Source organism: Ailuropoda melanoleuca, chromosome 1, assembly GCF_002007445.2.
Source record: "Ailuropoda melanoleuca isolate Jingjing chromosome 1, ASM200744v2, whole genome shotgun sequence".
NCBI classification, from domain to species: Eukaryota; Metazoa; Chordata; class Mammalia; order Carnivora; family Ursidae; genus Ailuropoda; species Ailuropoda melanoleuca.
This window is the reverse complement of record NC_048218.1, coordinates 80,520,170-80,542,372: the sequence shown is the minus strand read 5'-3', so window position 1 is coordinate 80,542,372 and position 22,203 is coordinate 80,520,170. Positions and strand designations below refer to the sequence as shown.

General features: G+C 37.5%; 1 protein-coding gene across 1 annotated transcript in view; it reads right to left on the bottom strand.

The window, feature by feature from the left end:
* MCF2L2 (MCF.2 cell line derived transforming sequence-like 2) overlaps window positions 1–22,203 on the bottom strand; it is a 260,280-nt gene that overhangs the window by 171,488 nt on the left and 66,589 nt on the right. Inside the window, exons 4-5 of the mRNA XM_034662062.1 lie at window positions 4,482–4,572; window positions 2,029–2,148 (exon numbers count right to left, since the gene is read on the bottom strand). Of these exons, the coding sequence (XP_034517953.1) occupies window positions 2,029–2,148; window positions 4,482–4,572 (211 nt within the window). The remainder of the gene's footprint in view (window positions 1–2,028; window positions 2,149–4,481; window positions 4,573–22,203) is intronic.

The following is a 22,203-nucleotide window of genomic DNA, read 5'->3' as shown; positions in this document are numbered from 1 at the left end:
GAGAGAGAAAGAGATATATATATCTCTATAGAGAGAAGCAAATAATAAGTAAATAATAAAGCAAATGGGGATAAAATGTCAACAATAGGTGAATGAATCTGGGTAAAGGGCATAGAGTGTTCTTTGAACTAATCTTATTCTTGAAATTTTTCTGAATTTGAAATTATTTCCAACTAAACAAAAAATAAAACAAAAAATATGTATTAGAAACTTTTCTGTCACTATGGATTCACCTTACCTATTTTTTCCTTTTTTTATGTTTTTTTCTTTTTCAATTGAGATATAATTTACATCGATAAAATGCAGATTTTAAGAGTATAGTTCAATTAATTCTGACAACTGTATACACACATGTAACACCATCCAATCAAGATATACATTTCCGGGGCGCCTGGGTGGCACAGCTGTTAAGCGTCTGCCTTTGGCTCAGGGCGTGATCCCGGCATTGTGGGATCGAGCCCCACATCAGGCTCCTCTGCTGAGCCTGCTTCTTCCTCTCCCACTCCCCCTGCTTGTGTTCCCTCTCTCGCTGGCTGTCTCTCTCTCTCTGTCAAATAAATAAATAAAACCTTTAAAAAAAAAAAAAAAGATATACATTTCCCTAGATAATTCCCTTGTGCCTCCTTCCAATCAATCTCCACTCCCCTTCACCCCTAACAGATCACATCATTGTGATTTCCTAGGTTAGTTTTGCCTCTTCTTAAATGTTATACAATCATAGACCATACACTCTTTAGTGTCTAATTTCTTTCTTTCAAGAGAATATTTTGGAGATGTGTCCACGTTGTTATAATAATCAATACTTCACTCTTTTCTATTGCTTAATGTTATTCCACTATGTGAATATGCCACAATTTCTTTATCCATTCCCATGTTGAAGGACATTCTTGTTTGTATATATCTTTTTTGTGGACACGTGTTTTCATTTCTCTTGGTTGGGTCATAGGTTAGGTGTATAGTAACTGCCACCTGTTTTCACAGTGGTTGTATCATGCCTTATCACTTTTGATGGCTACAAAGTATTTAGTTGATTGTGTATTTAACTACTCCCTTGTTGTTCATCATTATGGTATTTCTAATCATTTATTCTTATTTGGTAATTAATATCACTGTATATGCACATGTGTGAGAATATCTGTAGAATAACTTTTATAGGAAGGTCAATGAGTGGGGCGCCTGGGTGGCGCAGTCGTTAAGCGTCTGCCTTCGGCCACCGGATCGAGCCCCACATCAGGCTCCTCCGCTAAGGGCCTGCTTCTTCCTCTCCCACTCCCCCTGCTTGTGTTCCCTCTCTCACTGGCTGTCTCTGTCAAATAAATAAATTTTAAAAATCTTAAAAAAAAAAAAAGGAAGGTCAATGAGTGTATATATTTTAATTTTTGATAAATGCCACCAATAAGTCCTTCATATCGGTCATTACCAACTTCATTCCAATCAGCAAAGTATGAAAGTGCCTGTTTCCCCCACATCTCTGCCAAAGTTATCGGTAAAATAATCTTGTCATTTTAATTTGTTTTCATTTTATGAATATCACATATTGGTTTTATTTTTACTCTACAGTTTCTTATATTTGTTTTAGACCCTTATTTTCTTTTACCCATACTATTATAATACCTCTTCCTCTTTCAATCACTTTCTACGGTCTTGGACACGTCTTTAGATTATATAACTCCAATACCATTTTACCCGAGTCACTCCCCAACTGAAAAACCTTCACTGGATCCCCATTGCCTACTGAATACAATCCAGACCTCTTACTCTTACACTGAAAACATATTCCATGTTTTCTACCTTTTTTTCTTCCAAACAATTATCCTATATATAGTCTAACAAGAATGAGGCTTCCCTGTGGACCTCACATAAAGTACGTCGTTCCTGCCTCCATGTCCTTACACATGCTGTTCCCTCTACACAGAATACCCTCCTCTCTCTGCCTGTGGAGTCCTACCTTCCTTAGAAACTCAGCTCAAATGCCATCTTTCTCCACGGGCCCTGACCAAATGCAGACAAGATGAAAGTCATGCTTACCGGCACTTTCATTTTAAATTCATCTCGATAATATTTAATGCCAATGTCAGTGAATGTCCTCTGGATAAAGCGAGATGGACGAAGGATGAATATGAGCTGCAAGTTTCCTGGAAATGCTACCTGGAAGGATAATGGAAAGAAGTGTCAGGGCAAATGTCACATCCATTGGTCTCCTCTTGCCTAAGATCACAGACAGGACAGTTTAAGTAGATACCACAGATGCCAAAGAATTAGAGTATATATCACAGGATTTCAGAGCTGAAAGAGATAGCGTTTGAATAATCTAAACCCCTCCTTAAAAATCATAACAAATAAAAAAACAAAAAAATTCCTGATTATAAAAGTATTTCATACTCCTTACAGAAAAAATTGGAAATTAATAAAAGTATACATTAGAAAAAGAAAACCACCCATGATCTCATAGCCATTTTTAATATTCCAATCTAATTACTTACAGGTTATTTTCTCTGCTGAAATATCTTTATCATGGTTAAATTCATACTGTAGAAATATTTTGTAACCTGCTTTTTCCCTTAATACTATACCATGAGCTTTTATTTCTGATATTTAAAAATTCTTTGGAAATATTATCTTTCATGGGTACACAATTTACTTAACCAATCCCTTATTGCTAATGATTTGGGCTTTTTCATACTTTTATACTTATAAATAACACTGAAATAAACCTCTTAATCCACATTTTGGAACACTTTCTTTGGATAGTTTCCCAAAAGAATTACTGAGTCAAAGATAGTATTTTAAGGGTTCCTGATGCATGTTACTGCCAAGTTGCTTTCAGGAAGCATTGCATTCATCTTGAGGCAAGTTCCTGAGAAATGAGGTAACTCAGATTCATATAACAACTTAACGGCACAACTGGGACTCCAAGTCTCCCATTGTTCACGCCTTTCTCTCCTTCTAGTGGTTCCCAAAAGCAACTTCCTAAGGTGCTTGTTAAAAGATAATCTGGTCTTTAGCCTGGAATATTCTGATTCACTAGAACTGGGATGAAGTTCACATTATCTATTTTCGACAAGCCCCTGAAGAGATTCTGACTGGGAGCCAGGTTTTGGGATCCCCGTGCTACAGTGTCTTTTACCCATAAAGTGATCATGTAATTCTTGAACAAATTAGGCTCAAGTATTAGATTATTCAATATTGTCAATGGACCCTGGAAAATCAGAACTGTCTTGAGGCCAGTCCTCTAAAATATTCATGGGCACTGTCAAGTGTCTAAAGCCTCAGGGCATCAACCACCACTGTATTTATCCCCAAAATAAATCCTGTAGCCAAAACTAAACCAAAGGGACAAAACAATCCCTACACAAAGGGAGGGGAGTCTTCCTTTCCCCAAATGCTTGAAATGCAGGCTCCTAAACAGAAGAAGCCTGCATTTTATATGTCATGATAAGACAAATGGGCTGAGACGCTATTTGTATTTCTGGCTGAGGCTCTAGATCTGAGACTCCATATATGTGCATGTTTGCATGTGTGACTACTTTTGTAAATAGGCATAAATGAGGCTTCAAAAGTCCCTCTCCCATCCCAGCCTCCACATGCACATGATCACCCTACTATACCCCATCCTCTTCAGCCAGTTCCAAGTGCCCTAGGGAGCCTGTGCTCTGGTGGAAATGCAGGCATGGCTGCCCTGAGGTGTCTCTGCCTGCCCATGTGATTGAGTTCCCTGGCCTGAGGTCCCTACAGAGAGAAAGGATACATCTACTAGCTGAAGGCAACAAACAGGGATCAAAATCAGACTAATTAGATGGAAAAGGAAATTCATCCAAGGTTGTACAATCTCATACCAAAGGCAAACATATATCATATTTTGTCTGCTTTTTCCAGTATCTTTCAATATGTGAAAAACTAATTTGAATACTGAAATGAAGACTGGCTTACATTGGGTAACCACCTCCCCCAAAGCAAACCCTAAGACAAGGATTTGGGTATAGAGTTTATTGAGGAGGTGATCCCGGGAAACACAGTGAAGGAATGGGGGAGAGTGAGAAAGTGATAACAAGAAAGCCAATGTATCAAGAGGGGGCACTGTTGTTGGCAAGAAGGGCTGGGACCCTCTAAGATACTGTGTGGTACATATCTCAGAATTGTCCCACTGAGGGGTGTGGAGGCTGGGGCATTTATCCATCAACCCCCATAACTCAATAGTTGGTCACTCCTGGGGCATTAACTTCCCAGCACTCCCTATCTGCCCCTCTTCGGTGACCAGAGAGGTCAATAAGGTAGACTCAGGAAGATTTTGATGTGCTCAGGAATTGCTGCAGTGATCTGCATGTAGCAGAGGGGAAATGGACGTGACTCAATAGCCTCTGCTACAAAGACCTTCCCAAAATTTGGCATAAAACAATTACCTTTTCCCTGTGACTTTGATAGGAAATTGTCGAACAATTTAAATTACTTTTTATAATAACAGCACAAAAATGAATATTTACAGCTATTCGTGTCAATGATGCTTTTATGGAGCTCCACTTGTCCCTTCGCCGGTCGATAACAATGACGAATCCAATGCTGGCAGCCTCCACACTGCAAAAAAGGGTGGTCAGTATCAGAGACCAGGTAAGACACATGGGTTCTGGTGGCTCCCTCACCAGGACATTCTACAGCCTCTGGCACTCCGGGCTCATGTGTAAACACGCCGCGTGGCACAGGGGAAAATCTGACTTCCCCAACAAAAGAACCAACTTCCTCTCCTCATCTTGGCCTGGCAGCCTTAACAAAACAGAAATACTTGGTGTTTCAAACCCTCCCAAGGGCTCTGTTTATGGCTGGCAAGTGTCTGAAACACCCAAGGAGTACACGTGCTCATACCTAGAGGAAAACGCACATGTCAGTTAGGAATCACATGTCCCAGTGTACGCAAAGGAACTCAAGGTTGAGCTCTGCCATCTTTTCACTCCCCAAACTGACATTCATGGAGCTATCAGTATGCTTCCATAGGAGTAAGTCCTAGAGGTGTTCAGAATACCACAGGTCTATGGGGAAAACAACCCCTTCCAATACCCTGCTATAAACAGCCGGCAAATATATGTACAAGAAGATATTATTTTTATTAAGAATGAAAGGAAGGTGTTTGACCCCCTCCTAAGTCCTCACAAAAGTCTTTTAAACTAAAGTCCCCAAAATGAAAACACTTTTCTTCTGTCTCTCTTTGGGATGAACTATGATATACAGGAAAAAGCAAAGGCTCTGGATTCTAACGGCTCAAATCCTAGTGCTGCCACTTACTAGCACTGTGACACTGGGGAAATCACCCACCCTCTCTAAAGCTCAGTTCCTTATCCACAAAATGAAAACAATACTACCAATAATGACGTTGTTAAAAGCATAAGCTCTGAAGCCAGATTGCCTAGGTTTGAAGCATGAATTCCACCATTCATATAGTGTATATGGGGGTGGAAGGTAGAATTACTTCATCTCTATAGTTTCTAAGAGTCCCCGTTTGTAAAGTAGGAACAAAAATAGTACCTACTTATATGGTTGATGTGAGGATTAAATAAGTATGTATAACATAAATATATAAAAGGCTCAAAACAATGCCTGGCACTTGGTACATATGCACTGTAATTATACTAATATTATGATTACTTCATATGTGCTTGTCATGGCAATGAAAAGAGATCAAGTACATGAAAAGTAGATGGCCTCTAGTAAACCTGTAATAACTCTTTAATATTGGATAGAAGGTGAGCTTTACCCTAACAAGTGTCTATATGTGGATAAGGCAGAAGATCTAAGCAAACACAAGTAGCTGATCTGAAGTAGTCATTATTGGGCCAAGCCAATATCACAGCTCCACAATGACCCAGGTTCTCTCACTGGGAACATTTCCCAGGCCATAGTACAAGGAGGAGTGGACTCACTGGGTAAAAGAGGCAGAGACTGGGGATTGTGGAAGCAAAAGTCACCAGAACTTGAGGAGTGTGACTATGAAGAAGGACCAGTGTGAACTCCAGAGAGGGAACCCCAGAAATCTTCATGGAAGTTCTCCTTTAATGTGGCCAATGCCAGGGCCCCACTATTTCAGGCAAGAGTCCAGAAGGCTAACAGACAACAGCAGCTACACATGTGAAAATTGATGAACATTTATAAAGTTTGCATAGTTCTGGGGAAAGAAAGACAGTTGGCACTGGGCCCACACAGAATAGACAGACTTTGATGAGCAAGCTGGGCCTTCAGGTGAAACTCTAGAAGGGCAATACTCTAGGATAAATGAAACATCATAGGAATTGCCATAGGATTAAAGCTACACTCAGGGAATAAGGACCAAGCAGAAATGGACTTGCCCTAAGAAAACCTAAAAAGCAGGCCTCAAAAAGATCAAGCTGATTTACCAGTAATTTAACTTCCCACCAGATCAAGCTCAATACTTTTTGTAAGCAGATAAGCCTCTACAACATATCATCTACAATATCCAGCATAAAATAAAAAATTAATAGAGATGCAAAAAAGCAAGAAGAAAACAGTAATTAAGAGATGAAATAGTCAATAACTATAGACTCTAAGATATTCCTGGTTTTGACAGACAAAACTTTAAAATAATTATGATCAATATGTTAAAAGAAAAAGAAGGGTAGACAGATTAAAAGATACATTATTTCAGCAGAGAATAAGAAACTATAATAATCAAATGAACCTCCTAGAATTACAAGACACCGATATCCGAAACTAAGAACTCAGTGGATTTAACAGCAGACTGAACACAGCAGAAGACAGGAGAGGTGAAACTGAAAACATATGAATTGAAGATATTCAAATTGAAACACAGAGAAATGGAAAGGATGGAATGTTAAAGAGATATGGGCCGTGAACAGAGTCCCAAAAGGAGAGGAGAGAGAGTATGTTACAGAAACAATATTTTTAAAAATAACAATGAAGAATTTTCCATATCAGATCAAAGACATCAACTCACAGATTCAAGCAGCTCTTCTAATACCAAGCAGGGTAAATATAAAGAAAACAACATCCAGGCATATCAGAGCCAAGCGGCTGAAAATTAAAGATAAGGAGAAACCCTTAAAAGCAACCAGTGAAAAAAAAAGACACATTACCTCCAGAAGATTAACATTAAAAAAAAAAAATTGTCACTGACTTTTCAACAGGAACTATGGAAGCTACAATCCAATAGAATGCTATGTTTCAATTAGTAACCTGAAAAAAGGACCCATTTAGCATTCTATACCAATTGAAAATTCATTTTAAAAAATGAAGGTGAAATAAGGGTGTTTCCAGACAATTAAGCTGAGAGAATTTATTGTCAGTAGGCATTCACTTCAAGAAATATTAAAGGACGTTCTCCAAGATGAATAAAGTTGGAAGCATGAAAGGGAAAGAAAAATAAATAAGCCTGAAAAGGAGATTCAGTGCTGATTAGGAAGACTTTCATTCTTATATTAAAACAACAACAACAACAACAAAAACCAAAACTACTAGAGAGTATTATGCTAAGTGAAATAAGTCAGTCAGAAAAAGACAAATACCATATGATTTCACTCATATGTGGAATTTAAGAAACAAAACAAGGGAGTAAAGGGGAAAAAGAGAGAGAGAGAGGCAAACCAGGAAACAGACTCTTAACTACAGAGAACAAACTAATGGTTATCGGAAGGGAGGGGGGTGGGGGGATGGGAATTAAGGAATGCACTAATGATGAGCACCGGGGGTTGTATGGAAGTGTTGAATCATTATATTGTACACCTGAAACTAATTTTACCCTGTACGTTAACTAACTGAAATTTGAATTAAAAAAAAAAAAAACCCTTCATGGAAACTGACTGGGCAGAGTTTAGGAGCTGCACAATGAATGCTGATCCCTCTTCAGTTTAGTTTTGTTTATTGCCCAAAACACTGATTGTAACAGTGAGGTTTACTGACATTTAATGGGATACAGTGTGAGATTAAAGTGTCCATAAAGCCACCGGTGCAGCAACAATGACAACCACAAACTGGTTAAGTTAAAAACCCACATTTGTCCTTAAAGATATCAGGGAACTCTGAAAATAAAGAAAATAAACAAATTCCAGGGAGAGTTAAGAGTTGCTTCCATAGGGAGCAACTACTAGAAGAGGCTTTTATTTGAAGTGTGGTCCATATATACAATGGAATATTACTCAGCCATCAGAAAGGATGATTACCAAACATTCGCAGCAACATGGATGGAACTAGAGGAGGTTATGCTTAAGTGAAATAAGTCAGGCAGAGAAAGACAATGATCATATGGTTTCACTTATTTGTGGCACATAAGGAATAGCAGGGAGAACATTAGAAGAAGGAAGGGAAAAATGAAGGGGGAGAAATAAGAGGGGGAGATGAACCACGAGAGACTTTGGACTCCAGGAAACAAACTGAGGGCTCCAGAGGGGAGGGCGGTGGGGGGATGGGCTATCCCAGTGATGGGTATTAAGGAGGGCATATATTGGGGCGCCTGGGTGGTGCAGTCTTAAAGCGTCTGCCTTTGGCTCAGGGTGTGATCCCAGTGTTCTAGGATCGAGCCCCACATCAGGCTCCTCAGCTGGGAGCCTGCTTCTTCCTCTCCCACTCCCCCTGCTTGTGTTCTCTCTCTCGCTGGCTGTCTCTCTCTGTCAAATAAATAAATAAAATCTTTGAAAAAAAAAAAAGGAGGGCATGTATTGCATGGAGCACTGGGTGTTATACGCAAACAATGAATCATGGAACACTACATCAAAAACTAAGGATGTACTGTATGGTGACTAACATAACATAATTAAAAAAAAAAAAAAGAGGGGCGCCTGGGTGGCACAGCGGTTAAGTGTCTGCCTTCGGCTCAGGGCGTGATCCCGGCCTTACGGGATAGAGCCCCACATCAGGCTCTTCCGCTATGAGCCTGCTTCTTCCTCTCCCACTCCCCCTGCTTGTGTTCCCTCTCTCGCTGGCTGTCTCTATCTCTGTCGAATAAATAAATAAAATCTTTAAAAAAAAAAAAAAGTAGTGGTTGCTTATTCTGATAATAGGTTAATAAATGTCCATCCCTGAAAGGAAATAATCCCACACAGTAACCTGAATCTGAAAAAGGAATGAAGAGCAGTGTAAACATTACATATGTGATAAATATTATCAACTGTGTTTTTTATTTCACGAAAAGACTACTGACTATTAAAAGTGAAAACAGGGGTGCCTGGGATCAAGCCCCGAGTCGGACCCTACTCGGTGGAGAGCCTGCTTTTCCCTCTCCCTCTGCTGCTTCCCCTGCTTATGCTCACTCTCTCTCTCTCTGTCAGATAAATAAATAAAATCTTTTTTAAAAAAGTGAAATCAATAAGTATTATTAAATATATGTGGAAAATATATGTATATATTAAATACATTATATATGTAAATACATTATATATAGTTATTACATACTATAACACTAGGGAAACCATTACTTAAAATCTAATTGAGGAGATTAAATTGAATACTGAAAATATTTGAAAAATTCCAAAGAGAGCAGGGGCTATAGACTGAATGTATCCTTCCAAAATTTGTATGTTGAAGTTCTAATTAAAAATGCGACTGTCATTAAAGAAAGGGCCTGCAAGGAGGTAATAAAAGTTAAATAAGGTCATGAGGGTGGGGTCCTAATTTGATAGGATTAGTGCCCTTCTAAGAAGAGGAAAAGACAGCAGAGCTCTTGCTCTGCCATGTGAGAATGCAGGAAGAATACAGCCATCTGAAGACAGGAAGAGAGCCTTCACTAGAAACACAATCAGCCAGAACCCTGATCTTGGACTTCTAGCCTCCAGAATTGCAAGAAAATAAATTTTTTTCTAAAGATTTATTTATTTATTTATTTATTTATTTATTTATTTATTTGGGAGAGAGAGTATGCAAGCACATGGCAGGGAGAGGGAGAGGGAGAGAGAGAAACCCAAGCGGACTCTCCACTGAGTGCAGTGTCCAAGCGGGGGCTCAATCTCACAACCCTGAGATTAGGACCTGAGCTGACACTTAACTGACTGCGGACACTTAACTGACTGTGCCACCCAGGCACCTAGTGGGAAAAAAATTTTTATTGTTTCAGCCATCCAGTCTATGCTGGTTTGTTATGTCAGCCAGAGCAGACTAACATGGCAGGAAAGGAGAAATAAAGAACAAGTCACAAATGGTACAAACAGCAAGATGGTAGATTTAAACCCAACCAATTTCAATGATCACATTAGGTGGAAATGTTCTATACTACTCCATTTAAAAGGCAAATAGTGTTAAAATGAAAATACTGATTACAAGAAACAGTGATTACGCTTTAAACATGAGAACAGAGATGGAAAGAAAAAGGATGGTGAAAGACATACTATGCAATTACCAATCATAAGAAAGCCTGTGTGGCTATATTAACATTAGAAAAAGTAGTATTCAACACAAGGAGTATTGGCAGAGACATGTGATTCACAAAGATAAAAGGGTCAGTTCATCAGGAAGATACAACAATCCTAAAGGTCTACATATGCAGGAACACTGCTTCAAAATACATTAATCAAAAACTAATAGAACTAGGGCAACTGGGTGGCTCAGTCGGTTAACCATCTGCCTTCAGCTCAGGTCATGATCCCAGCGTCCTGGGATTGACTCCCGCATCACATCATGATCCCTGCTCAGCAAGGAGTCTCTTCTCTCTCTGCCCGTCCCCCACTCGTGCTCTCCCTCTCTCAAAAATAAGTAAATAAATAACACCTTTAAAAAAATGATAGAACTAAAAGAAAAATAGATATATCCACAAAGTTAGAAACTTCTCTCCTAATAACTAAAAACCAGTAAGGACATAGACTTGACTTTGAAGAACTTGACATTCAACAACTTCAGAACACCCATTCTTTTCAAACGTACAAAGGACATTTATCAAAAGAGTCCACTATTCTAGCCCATAAAGCAAATGTCAACAAATTTTAAATGATTGCAATCATTCAGGGTGTATTTCTGATCACTGTGGAATTAAAATGGAACTCTATTATTCTTCTGTTTTCTGTTTCATTTACCTTTTTTTTTTCTTTCACAATTTCCTTCCTTCTCTATTGGGTTTAATTGCAAGTGTCTTTTTTGAACTTCTTAAAGTGGAAGATCAGATCATTGATTTTAAACCTTCCTCTCTTCTAATAAAAGTATTTATAGCTAAAGCCATATATATATATATATATATCACTTAAATTTTGATATACTGTTATTATTCAGTTTAAAATGTTCTATTTCCTTTGTGATTTATTCTTTGGTCCATAGATTATTTAGAGATGGTTGCTCAGCTTCAAAATACTGTGCAACCTTTCTAATCAGTGGTGGTAAAAGAAAGAATAGTGGTTTTCTTGGGGGAGGGAGGTAAAGAAGTGAAGAGCTAAGCCTGCAGATATTGGTGGGGAAGAAGCAGAAAGGACCCTTCACAGGAATATTTTACACCCTGATTTTGCCGGTTTTTACATGGTATATGACCAGGCAAATATTCGTTGAGCTATACAGTAGAGATTTATGTACTTTACTACATGTAAATTATAACTCAGTTTAGAAAACCAAAGAATTAAATAAATTTAAGGTGTGAGAAAGGAAAAATATTACAAAATTTAAGAACAAAGATCCATCCTTATCAAGTTCCCAACACGTGTCCAGCACTGATCAAAGAGGACAGAAGAATGACCAAAACTGCTCAGTAGTAGAGCAAAAACAAACTGATGTTAATAACAAAAATAATAATTTTAGATAATGATAGCCACTGTATATTGAGCTCCTATTATGTGTCAGGCACATTTATTTTTTAATTTTACTTAACCTTATACAATAAATATTGTTATCTCCACTTTACAGAAGGGGAAACAAAGGCTGATGGAAATAAAATAACTTGCCTGATATCACACTAGCAACACTGGATTTCAAACCCCGAGCTCTCTGATACCAATGTTCATGCTCTTAATCCCATCCCACTGCCCCCCCTTCAATTTTTTCTCACAGATGATCTGCTTGCATCCTGTGGCAGTTTTGTTTTGTATATTTTCTGTCACTAATGTTTTTCTTTTCTTTTTTCTTTAAACCAAATAATCATTGAGTAACAATGTTCTAAGAGAACATCTAGGGCTCTCAAGCCAGGTGGAGTTGGGAAAGGCTCGACAAATACATATAGCACATAAACACAGGCTGTTCTTTCATCTACGAAATAAGCAGCTGATGCCTGTGTGGCCTCCCCAGCCAAACTGAGGGCAAATGCCCCTCACAACAGGCTCTTCTTAGCTCCATGCAGATCAAGTCCCAGGGCCAGAGCATCTGGTCAAACAGGGTGGGATCTCCTGGGAAAATACCTGTGTACATAAAGGGCTGTGTCTCCTGACACAGCTGTGTACAGACCTCAGTTCAGAAAGGAGAGATAATAAATCATGACAATGATTTTGAATACAGTTTATCTTGGTATGGAAAGATAAATATTTTAAACAATACGCAGTCATATCAACTACTGTGGCATTATTTTTTTTCCCCACTCTATCCGGTTCAACAAAAGCATGAAAACCTCAACTAAACCAAATGCACAGGAAATGGGTTCTCTGAACAGTGTATTTCTTTAAGCAACACTTGGCTATTTTAACCCCTATTGCTCTTTTTAACACTAAAGTCCTCTGATGTGCTAGATACCCGAATAAATGCTATTTAATATAATCCTCATGACCACTCTCAAAACCAGGTTGCTGATAACAGTTGTACTTTATAGATGAGGAAATTAATCCTCAAAGATGCTTAAAAAGTAATCATGACTTGCCCAAAGTTATATATCATGTGCAGAGTTAAAATTCAAAGTCTTCAGACTCTGAAACCAATGCTCATGCCACAAAATTTATACCCTCTTGGTATGGAAAATGTTTAAAACACTATATTTCTTCATTTTCCAAACTTAGTAACTCCTCTGTAACAAATATAACTGAATTTCTAATGAGTCAAACATGGCATTTTAAGTATGACTAAGTATAAATATAGAAGTATATGTGATAAAAGTAAATGTGGTGTGACCCCAAAATACTGGGGCAGTTTTGTGGTGGATGTGGTATTTATTTCCTTAATTAGGCTCTGATGTTATATATTTTCCTATGATTTTCCTTTTTCAGTAAGCTAGTTATGAAAAATATTTTAATTAACTGAAATTTCCCTGCATTGCCATAAGAACTAAGTCAAATATAGGGTGACCAACCATCCCAGTTTGTCCAGGACTGAACAGTTTCCTGGGACACAGGACTTTCAGTGTCAGAAAAAACAAGATAACTTGGTAACCCCAACTCAAATGCCTAATTCGAAGCATATGATTGTCCACTGGCATACTGCCTCTGGGGCTTCGTACTGGAGAAAATCAAACTACTTTTTAGCATCATTTATATCTGTTGATAGTTACTCTGTGATCTTTAATACTTTTAGGAATTCTCTTTTGAATGGCAGTCCTCAAAGTTGTTCCTAATATAGGAGGTAGAATGATTAACCTATTTTTTAAAAAATATTATTCTAGTTCAGAAGTAAAGAATCGATAATGCTTTTAGTCTCACAGAATTCTCTTGGCATCTTCATCTATAAAATGGTGGGCTGACATAAGCTCATCTCAAGTACTTCTTCCAACTCTAACATTCTATGACTCTAATTCTGTATAATGATGTCAAGTCCGTGGGACCATGGATGTACAAATTCAGTGGATAATTTTTAGAGTTTGAAAGAGATTATGAGGTAATCTCAAATTAAGAATGGAACACATAGGGACATTTTAGTTTGATATCTTGAATATCTCAGAATCTTTATCATATCTTCCCTCTCTCCTCAAACCTGGAAACTCACTTTACCCCATCTTTTGCTATATTCTTTGATGCCTCATCAAGAGTAGAATCCTGCTTCCCATTTTCTCTGTAGGAAAACTAAGATCTTTCTTTAAAATGGACTAGAGAAGATGCTGGAGGATGCTGGAGTAAGAGGACCCTAATCTCACCTTGTCTCACAGATACAACTAGACAACACCCACATCAGACTGATGGAAAATTTAAAGTAATGGCTGTAAAGTTACTCACTGGATTTAAGAGTGGAGGACTTCAGTGAGACCCTTAACAAAGAGACAAAAACATTAAAAAGAACCAATCAGAGATGAAAAACTCAATAATTGAAATTACAAATACACTGGATGGAATATATTATAGACCAGAGGAAGCAGAAGAATGGATCAGCCACCTGGAGGACAGAGGAATGGAAAGCAATCAAGCTGGACAGGTGAGAGAAAAAAATAATAATAAAAATAGACTTAAGGAACTTGATGACATCATCAAGCATAATAACATCTGCGTTATAGGGATCCCAAAAGAAGACAGAAAAAAGGGGACAGAAAATTTATTCGAAGAAATAATAGCTGAAAACTTCCCAAATCTGGGGAAGAACACAGAAATCCAGATCTAAGAGGCACAGAGATCTCCCAACAAAATCAGCCCAAGGAAATCCATACACAGACATATAGTAATTAAAATAGCAAAATGTAGTGAGAAAGAGAGAATTTTAAGAGCAGCAGTTAGATATAAGAAGAACCCCATAAGACTATCAACTGATTTTTCAGCAGAAATGGAAGGCCAGAAGGGAGTGGCATGATATATTCAAAGTGCTGAAAGAAAAACACCTGCAGCCAAGAATACTTTATCCAGGAAGTCTATCATTCAAAATAGAAGGAGAGATAGCTTCCCAGATGAACAAAAGTCAAAGAAATTCATCACCACTAAACAAGCCCTACAATAAATGTTAAGAGGGACACTTTGAGTGGAAAGGAAAGATCGTAAGCAGGAATAAAATAAGGAGGAAGCACAAAAGCACTAAAATTAAGTATATCTATAAAAACCCGTCAAGGGATTCACAAAATAAAAGAATATAAAGTATGACACCTTATACCTAAAACATGGGGGAAGGAGAGGAGGAAAGAATGGGTTCAAATTTAAGTGACCATCAACTTAATATAGACTGTTACATGCATAAGATGTTATATAAAACCTAACAGTAACCACAAATCAAAAATCATAAATAAAGGGAAAGGAATCTGTGTATATCACTAAAGAAAGCCAGGAAACTGTGAGGTAAGAGAGCAAAAGAAGAAAGGAATGGAGAAGAACTACAAAAACAACCATAAAACAAGTAACAATGGAAATAAATACACACCTATCGATAATTATTTTGAACGTAAATGGACTAAATGTTCCAATCAAAAGACATAGGGTGACTGAATGGATAAAAAAGCAAGACACATCTATATGCCGCCGATAAGAGACTCATTTTATACCTAACGACACATGTAGATTGAACAGTGAAGAGATGGAAAAGTATTTATCATGCAAATAGAATTGAAAAGAAAGCTGGAGTACCATAGACTTTAAAACAAAGACTTTAATAAGAGACAAAGAAGGACACTTTATGATCATAAGGGAAATAATCCAACAAGAAGACATAATTATTATAAATATTTAAACACTCAACATGGGAACACCCAAATACATAAAGCAGCTAATAACAAACATAAAGGAAGTAATTGATATGAATACAATAATAGTAGGGGACTTTAATGATCCCACTTACATCAATGGATAGATTGTCTATACAAAAAATCAACAAGGAAACAGTGCTTTTGAATGACACATAGGACCAGATGAATTTAACAGATAAATTCAGGACATTCTATCCTAAAATAGCTGAATTCACATTCTTTTTAAGTGCACATGGTACATTTCCGAGAATAGATCACATATAGGCCACAAAACAAGTCTCAACAAATTCAAAAAGACTGAAGTCACACCATGCATGTTTTCTGACCACAATGCTATGAAACTAAAAATCAACTACAAGAAAGGATCTGGAAAGAACTCAAATACATGGAGGTTAAATAGCATGCTACTAAACAATGAATGGGTCAACCAAGAAATTAAAAAGGAAATTGAAAAATACATAGAGACAAATGAAAATGAAAATACAATGGTTCAAAGACTTTGGGATGCAGCAAAAGTGGTTCCAAAAGGAAAGTTTATAGCAATACAGGCCTACCTCAAGAAGGAAGAAAAATCTCAACATAACCTTTCACCTAAAGGATTTAGAAAAAGAACAAACAAAACCCCAAACCAATAGAAAAAAGAAGATAATCAAGATTAGTGCAGAAATAAATGAAATAGCAACTAAACAAACAAACAATAGGACAACTCAATAAAACCAGGAGCTGTTTCTTTGAAAAGAACAGTAGGTGCACCTGGGTGGCACAGTTGGTTGAGCTTCCGACTCAGTTTCAGCTCAGATCATGATCTCAGGGTTGTGAAATCAAGCCCTGTGTCGGGCTCTGGGCTCAACATGGAGTCTGCTTAAAAAAGACTCTCTCTCCCTCTCCCTCTGCCCCTTCCCCCTCCTGTACTTGCTCTCTCTCTCTCTCTCAAATAAATAAATCGTTAAAAAAAAAAAGATCAACACAATTAATCAACCTTTAGCCAGCCTCATTACAAAAGAAAAAAAGAAGAGAGAGAGGACTCAAATAAACAAAATTAGAAATAAAAGAAGAGAAATATGAACCAACACCACAGAAATACAAAGAATTATAAGACAATATTATGAAAAATTGTATGCTAAAAAATTGGACAACCTAAAAAATGTGGATAAATTCCTAGAAACATATAACCTCCCACAACTGAGTCAAGAAGAAATAGAAAATTTGAACAGGCTGATTGTCAGCAATTAAATTGCATCAGTAATCAAAAAACCAAGCAAGAGTCCAGGACCAGATGGTTTCACGGGTCATATCTACAAATATTTAAAGAAGAGCTAATAGCTATTCCAAAAATTAGAGGAGGAAGGAAAGCTTCCAAATTCATTTTGTAAGGCCAGCATTACCCTGATACAAAAACCAGGTAAAGAGTCTACAACAAAAGAGAGCTCCAGGCCAATATCTCCAATGAACAGAGATGCAAAATTCCTAAACAAAATATTAGCAAACTAAATCCAACAATACATTAAAAAAAAATCATTCACCATCATCAAATGGGATTTATTCCTGGGATGCAAGCATGGTTCAATATTTCCAAATCAATCAACATGATACATCACATTAATAAGAGAAAAGATAAAAACCATATGATCACTTCAATAGATGCAGAAAAAGCATTAGAGTACAACATCCATTCATGATAAAAACTTTTAGCAATGTGGGTTTTGAGGGAACATATCTCAACAAAATAAGGCCATATATGAAAAACCCATAGCTAAAATCATACTCAATGGGGAAAAACTGACAGATTATCCTTTAAGATCAGGAACAAGGTAAGGATGTCCTTTCTCACCACTTTTATTCAACATAGTACTGGAAGTCCTACCCACAGCAACTGGACAACAAAAGGAAATAAAAGACATCCAAATTCATAAGGAAAAAGTAAAACTTTCACTTTGCAGATGCCATGATACTATATATATAGAAAACCCTAAAGTCACCACCAAAAAACTACTAGAACTGATAAATGATTCAATAAAGTCACAGGATACAAAATCTGTTGCATTTTTACATACTACTAATGAAGTAGCAGAACAAGAAACTAAGAAAACAATCCCATTTACAATTGTACCAGAAATAATTAAATACCTAGGAACAAACTTAACCAAGGAGGTGAAAGATCTGCACTCTGAAAACTAAGAAGACACTGATGAAAGAAATTGAAAGTGACACAAACGAATGGGAAGATATTCCATGCTCATGGATTGGAAAAACCAATTATTGTTAAAATGTCCATGCTACCCAAAGCAATCCACACAGTTAATGCAGTCCCTATCAAAATACCAATAAGATTTTTCACAGAACTAGAACAATAACCCTAAAATTTGTATGGAACCACAAAACACCTTGAATAGTCACAGCAATTTTGAGAAAGAAGAACAAAGCTAGAGGTATCACAAGCCCAGATTTCCAGGTATACTACAAAGCTACAGTAATCAAAACACTATGGTACTGACACAAAAACACATAGAGCAATAGAACAGAACAGAGAGTCCAGAAATAAACCCACAATAATACAGTCAATTAAACCGTGACAAAGAAGGCAAGAATATACAAAGGGAAAAAAGTCTCTTCAACATAGGGTGCTGGGAAAACTGGACAGCTACACGCAAAAGAACGAAACTGGGCCACTGTCTTACACCATACACAAAAATAAACTCCAAATGCATGAAAGAATAAATGTGAGACCAGAACCCATAAAATTCCTAGAAGAAAACATAGGCAGTAATTCCTTTCACACCAGCCATAGAAACGTTTTTCTAGAAATGTGTCCTGAGGCAAGGGAAACAAAAACAAAATTAAACTATTGGGACTACCTCAAAATAAAAAACTCTGCACAGCAGAGGACACTATCAACAAAACTAAAAGACCACCTACTGAATGGCAGAAGATATTTGCAAATGATATAGCCAGTAAGGGGTTAATACCCAAAATATATAAAGAACTTCTACAACTCAACACCAAAACCCCCCCCACAAATACTCCAATTAATAAATAGGCAGAAGACATGAACAGACCCTCCTCCAAAGAAGACGTACAGATAGCAAACAGACATACGAAAAGATGTTCCACATCACTCATCATCAGGGAAATGCAAATCAAAACCACAATGAGATAGCATCTCACACCTGTCATAATGGCTAATACCAAAAACACAAGAAACAACCAGTGTTGGTGAGGATGTGGAGAAAAAGGAACCCTTGTGCACTGTTGGTGGGAATGCAGACTGGTACAGCCACTGTGGAAAACAGTATGGAGGTCTCTCAATAAATTAAAAATAGAATTACCACGTGACCTAGTAATTCCACTACTGAGTATTTACCCAAGGTATATGAAAATACTAATTTGAAAAGATATATGCATGCCTATGTTTATTGCAGCATTATTTTCAATAGCCAAATTATGGAAGCAGCCCAAGTGTCCATTGACAGATGAATGGATAAAGAGGAGGTGGTATCTATATACAATGGAATATTACCCAGCCATTAAAAAGAATGAAATCTTGCCACTTGCAACAACATGGATGGACTTAGAGGGTATAAAGTTAGATACCATGTGATTTCACTCATTTGTAGAATTTAAGAAACAAAACAAAGATAAAAAAGAGACGAACCAAAAAACAGACTCTTAACTGTAGAGAATAAACTGATGGTTACCGGAGGGAAGGTAGGTGGAGGGGTGAAATAAGTCAAGGGGATTAAGAGCACACTTATCGTGATGAGCACTGATAAAGTATGGAATTGTTAAATTACTGTATTGTACAGCTGAAAATAATATAACATTGTATGTTTAATATACTGGAATCAAAATTTTTTACATAAATGAGTAAATAAATTAAAAATAAAAATAAAATGGACTAGAGGCTATCACGCTAGTACTCCTTTGACGATAATGCCAATTCCCCACCCAAATCAATGAGGAGAGTCAGACACGCTAGTGCTGCACAGGAAAGCCAGTAAACAACAGTGCATGAAGACATTGAAGGCTCTTGGGTGAGAGAAGAAGGGAGAATCTATAGAGCAACAAATGGCAATGTACCCACACCACTCCCTTTTGGATCTTAATTCAAAGTTAAAAGAAAAAAAAGATAGAGAAATATAAAAGCTGACCAAATTATTTGGTGATATTAAGGTATATTTCATGATGTGATGTGATGTGATGTGACGTGACGTGACGTGACGTGACGTGACGTGACGTGACATGATGGTGGTATTATGTTTTAAAGAGTCTTTTAGAAATGCATACTGAGGCGCACCTGGGTGGCTCAATCGGTTAAGCATCTGGCTCTTGATTTCAGCTCAGGTCATGATCTCAGGTTTGTGAGATTGAGCCCCAAGTTGGGCTCCGAGCTGGGCATGGAGCCTGCTTAAGATTCTCTCTCTCTCTCTCTCTCTCACCCTCTGCCCCTTCCTAGTCCCCTTCTCTAAAAAAGAAAACATTTTTTTAATTAAGAAAAAATTTGTTTTAATTTAAAAAGAAAAGCATACTGAAACACAGATGAAGTGATATGATATCTGCTTCAAGATGATGGTGGGAGGGAATATGGGCAGAGATATGGATGAAACACAACTGTTCATGCATTGATAATCATTGCAGCTTAATGATAGAAATTTCAATTTTCTATAATTTATATAAAAATTTTAAAGATTTATTTTAAAAACCCAAAAGCTCTTGGGTTATTTCTGAATTTAAAAAAATCTAGAATTATAGAAAGCTGAAACTTTAAGAATCAGCTCTACTGATTCATAGACTAGACAATACTTAGAGGACACTTCCTCTTTATAGTAGTAAAAAACATGGTCGATGACTTCATTCAGTTCTTTAACAAGGAAGGAATCCCTTTGCACATCCCTGCAAGATGCCCATCCAGCTCTATCAGACGCATCCAGTTACAGGGTATCCACTGCCTCTAAGCCAACCAAATCCCCTGCCAGGCTGCTCACAGAATGTGGTAGCCTTTCTCTACATTCAGATATTCCTTCCTATATAGCTTCCTTTTTTTTTTTTAAGATTTTATTTATTTATTTATTTGAGAAAGAGAGAGCAAGCGGGGGCAGGGGAGCAGGGGGGTAAGAGGGAAGGAGGGAAGAGGAAAGAATCTCAAGCAGATTTTGCACTGAGTGCGGAGCCTGACACAGGGCTCGATCTCAAGACCCCAAGATCATGACCTGAGCCAAGACCAAAAGTCAGACGCCAAATGGACTGAGCCATCTAGGCACCCCCTTTCCTAGATAGCTTCCATATTTCAAACTCCATTCCTGCCACCACCCTTTTTTTAATGGAAAAAGACGTAGGTATGTTAATAACCAATAATAAAGTCTCTGTAACCCTGAAAGTCCACCGTGAATGAGTAAATATATGAACAAAGTACATTGCTGGGTTTGTCTACTGTACATCATGATAAAAGATGATGCAATTGTTTAAAGTATTTGCGTAAATTGCATAAAATGCTCCTGGATAGTCTTATGGACTCCACCTCCTCCACAGAAACACTCGACCACAACTTTCTTTAAATAATATTCATTTCTAGAATGTACATTAAACATTTGAAAATGAAAAAACTAGGATATTCTGTGCAGGAAGCAAAGATAGATAATGTCACTAGAAAAGAATGAGATCTTTTTGGGATTGTGGATATGAGTGAATTCCTCTTCCTAATAATGCTGAAGATAGAGGGGGAAAAAAGCTTAAGAGCTTCTTCATCTGAGGCCAGGATAGTCCCAGTCTTGACGGAGATCGGGTCAGAGAGCAGGAAAGGCAGAGTAATTAATTAGCGTCATGTATAACAATGTATCTCAAACTTTAATGTCCTCACCAATCACCTGAGAATCTTCTTAATATACCAATTCTGACTCAAGAAGTCTGGGGTGATGCCCCAGGTTCTGCTTTCCAATAAGCTTCTAGGTGATGTCCTTTATATAGGCCAACCTTGGAGTTGTTTGGAAGTTGTGAATAGAGAGCAGTGGGTTGTTCTGCAGCCTTCAGAACACCTTCCTTTACAAATTATATTTGCCTGAGAGCCTAGATTGTGAGTTTTGAAGCTGGGGAGAAAGCAGAGCAGAGGTTGAAGAAACCAAGACCCAGAAGAATATGCCCAGGAGGGCTTTCTAGAAGTGAATTAACTAAGACACTCTGCCTCCAGGACAAAATCCTCTTTATTATGATAAATAAAGCCTACCAGCTACCTAGCCAAGCATCCTAAAGGGAAATCTGTTTATAGCCTCCCCCTCCAGCCTCCCCCACCCCACCCACTGTGGCCTGACTCTCCTCCCATTCAAGTACAGGGACTTTGGTTGAACGGACCTACCCAAATGCAAAAGAAACACAAGCCAGACAATTATATTAATAATATAAACTTCCATTCATAAATAAGGAAAGGCAACCAAAGGCCTTCTGAAATGAATAAAACCAAAGCATAAAAGAGAAAGATTGAGGCAAATAAATAGAACTACCAATGTAGAAACGGAAATAATTTAAAAAGCAGAAAAGAACTTTTTTATATTTTCTAATTAGTAATCTCAGATACTTGAAAGGCTACTGCATCCATAATACAAACACAGCCAGTTATGAAAAGAAAGTAATCAAAGATAAGAAATAGTGATGCCAATTATGGCCTGAATGTTTGTGTGCCCCTCCCTCCAAATTCATATATTGAAATCCTAGCC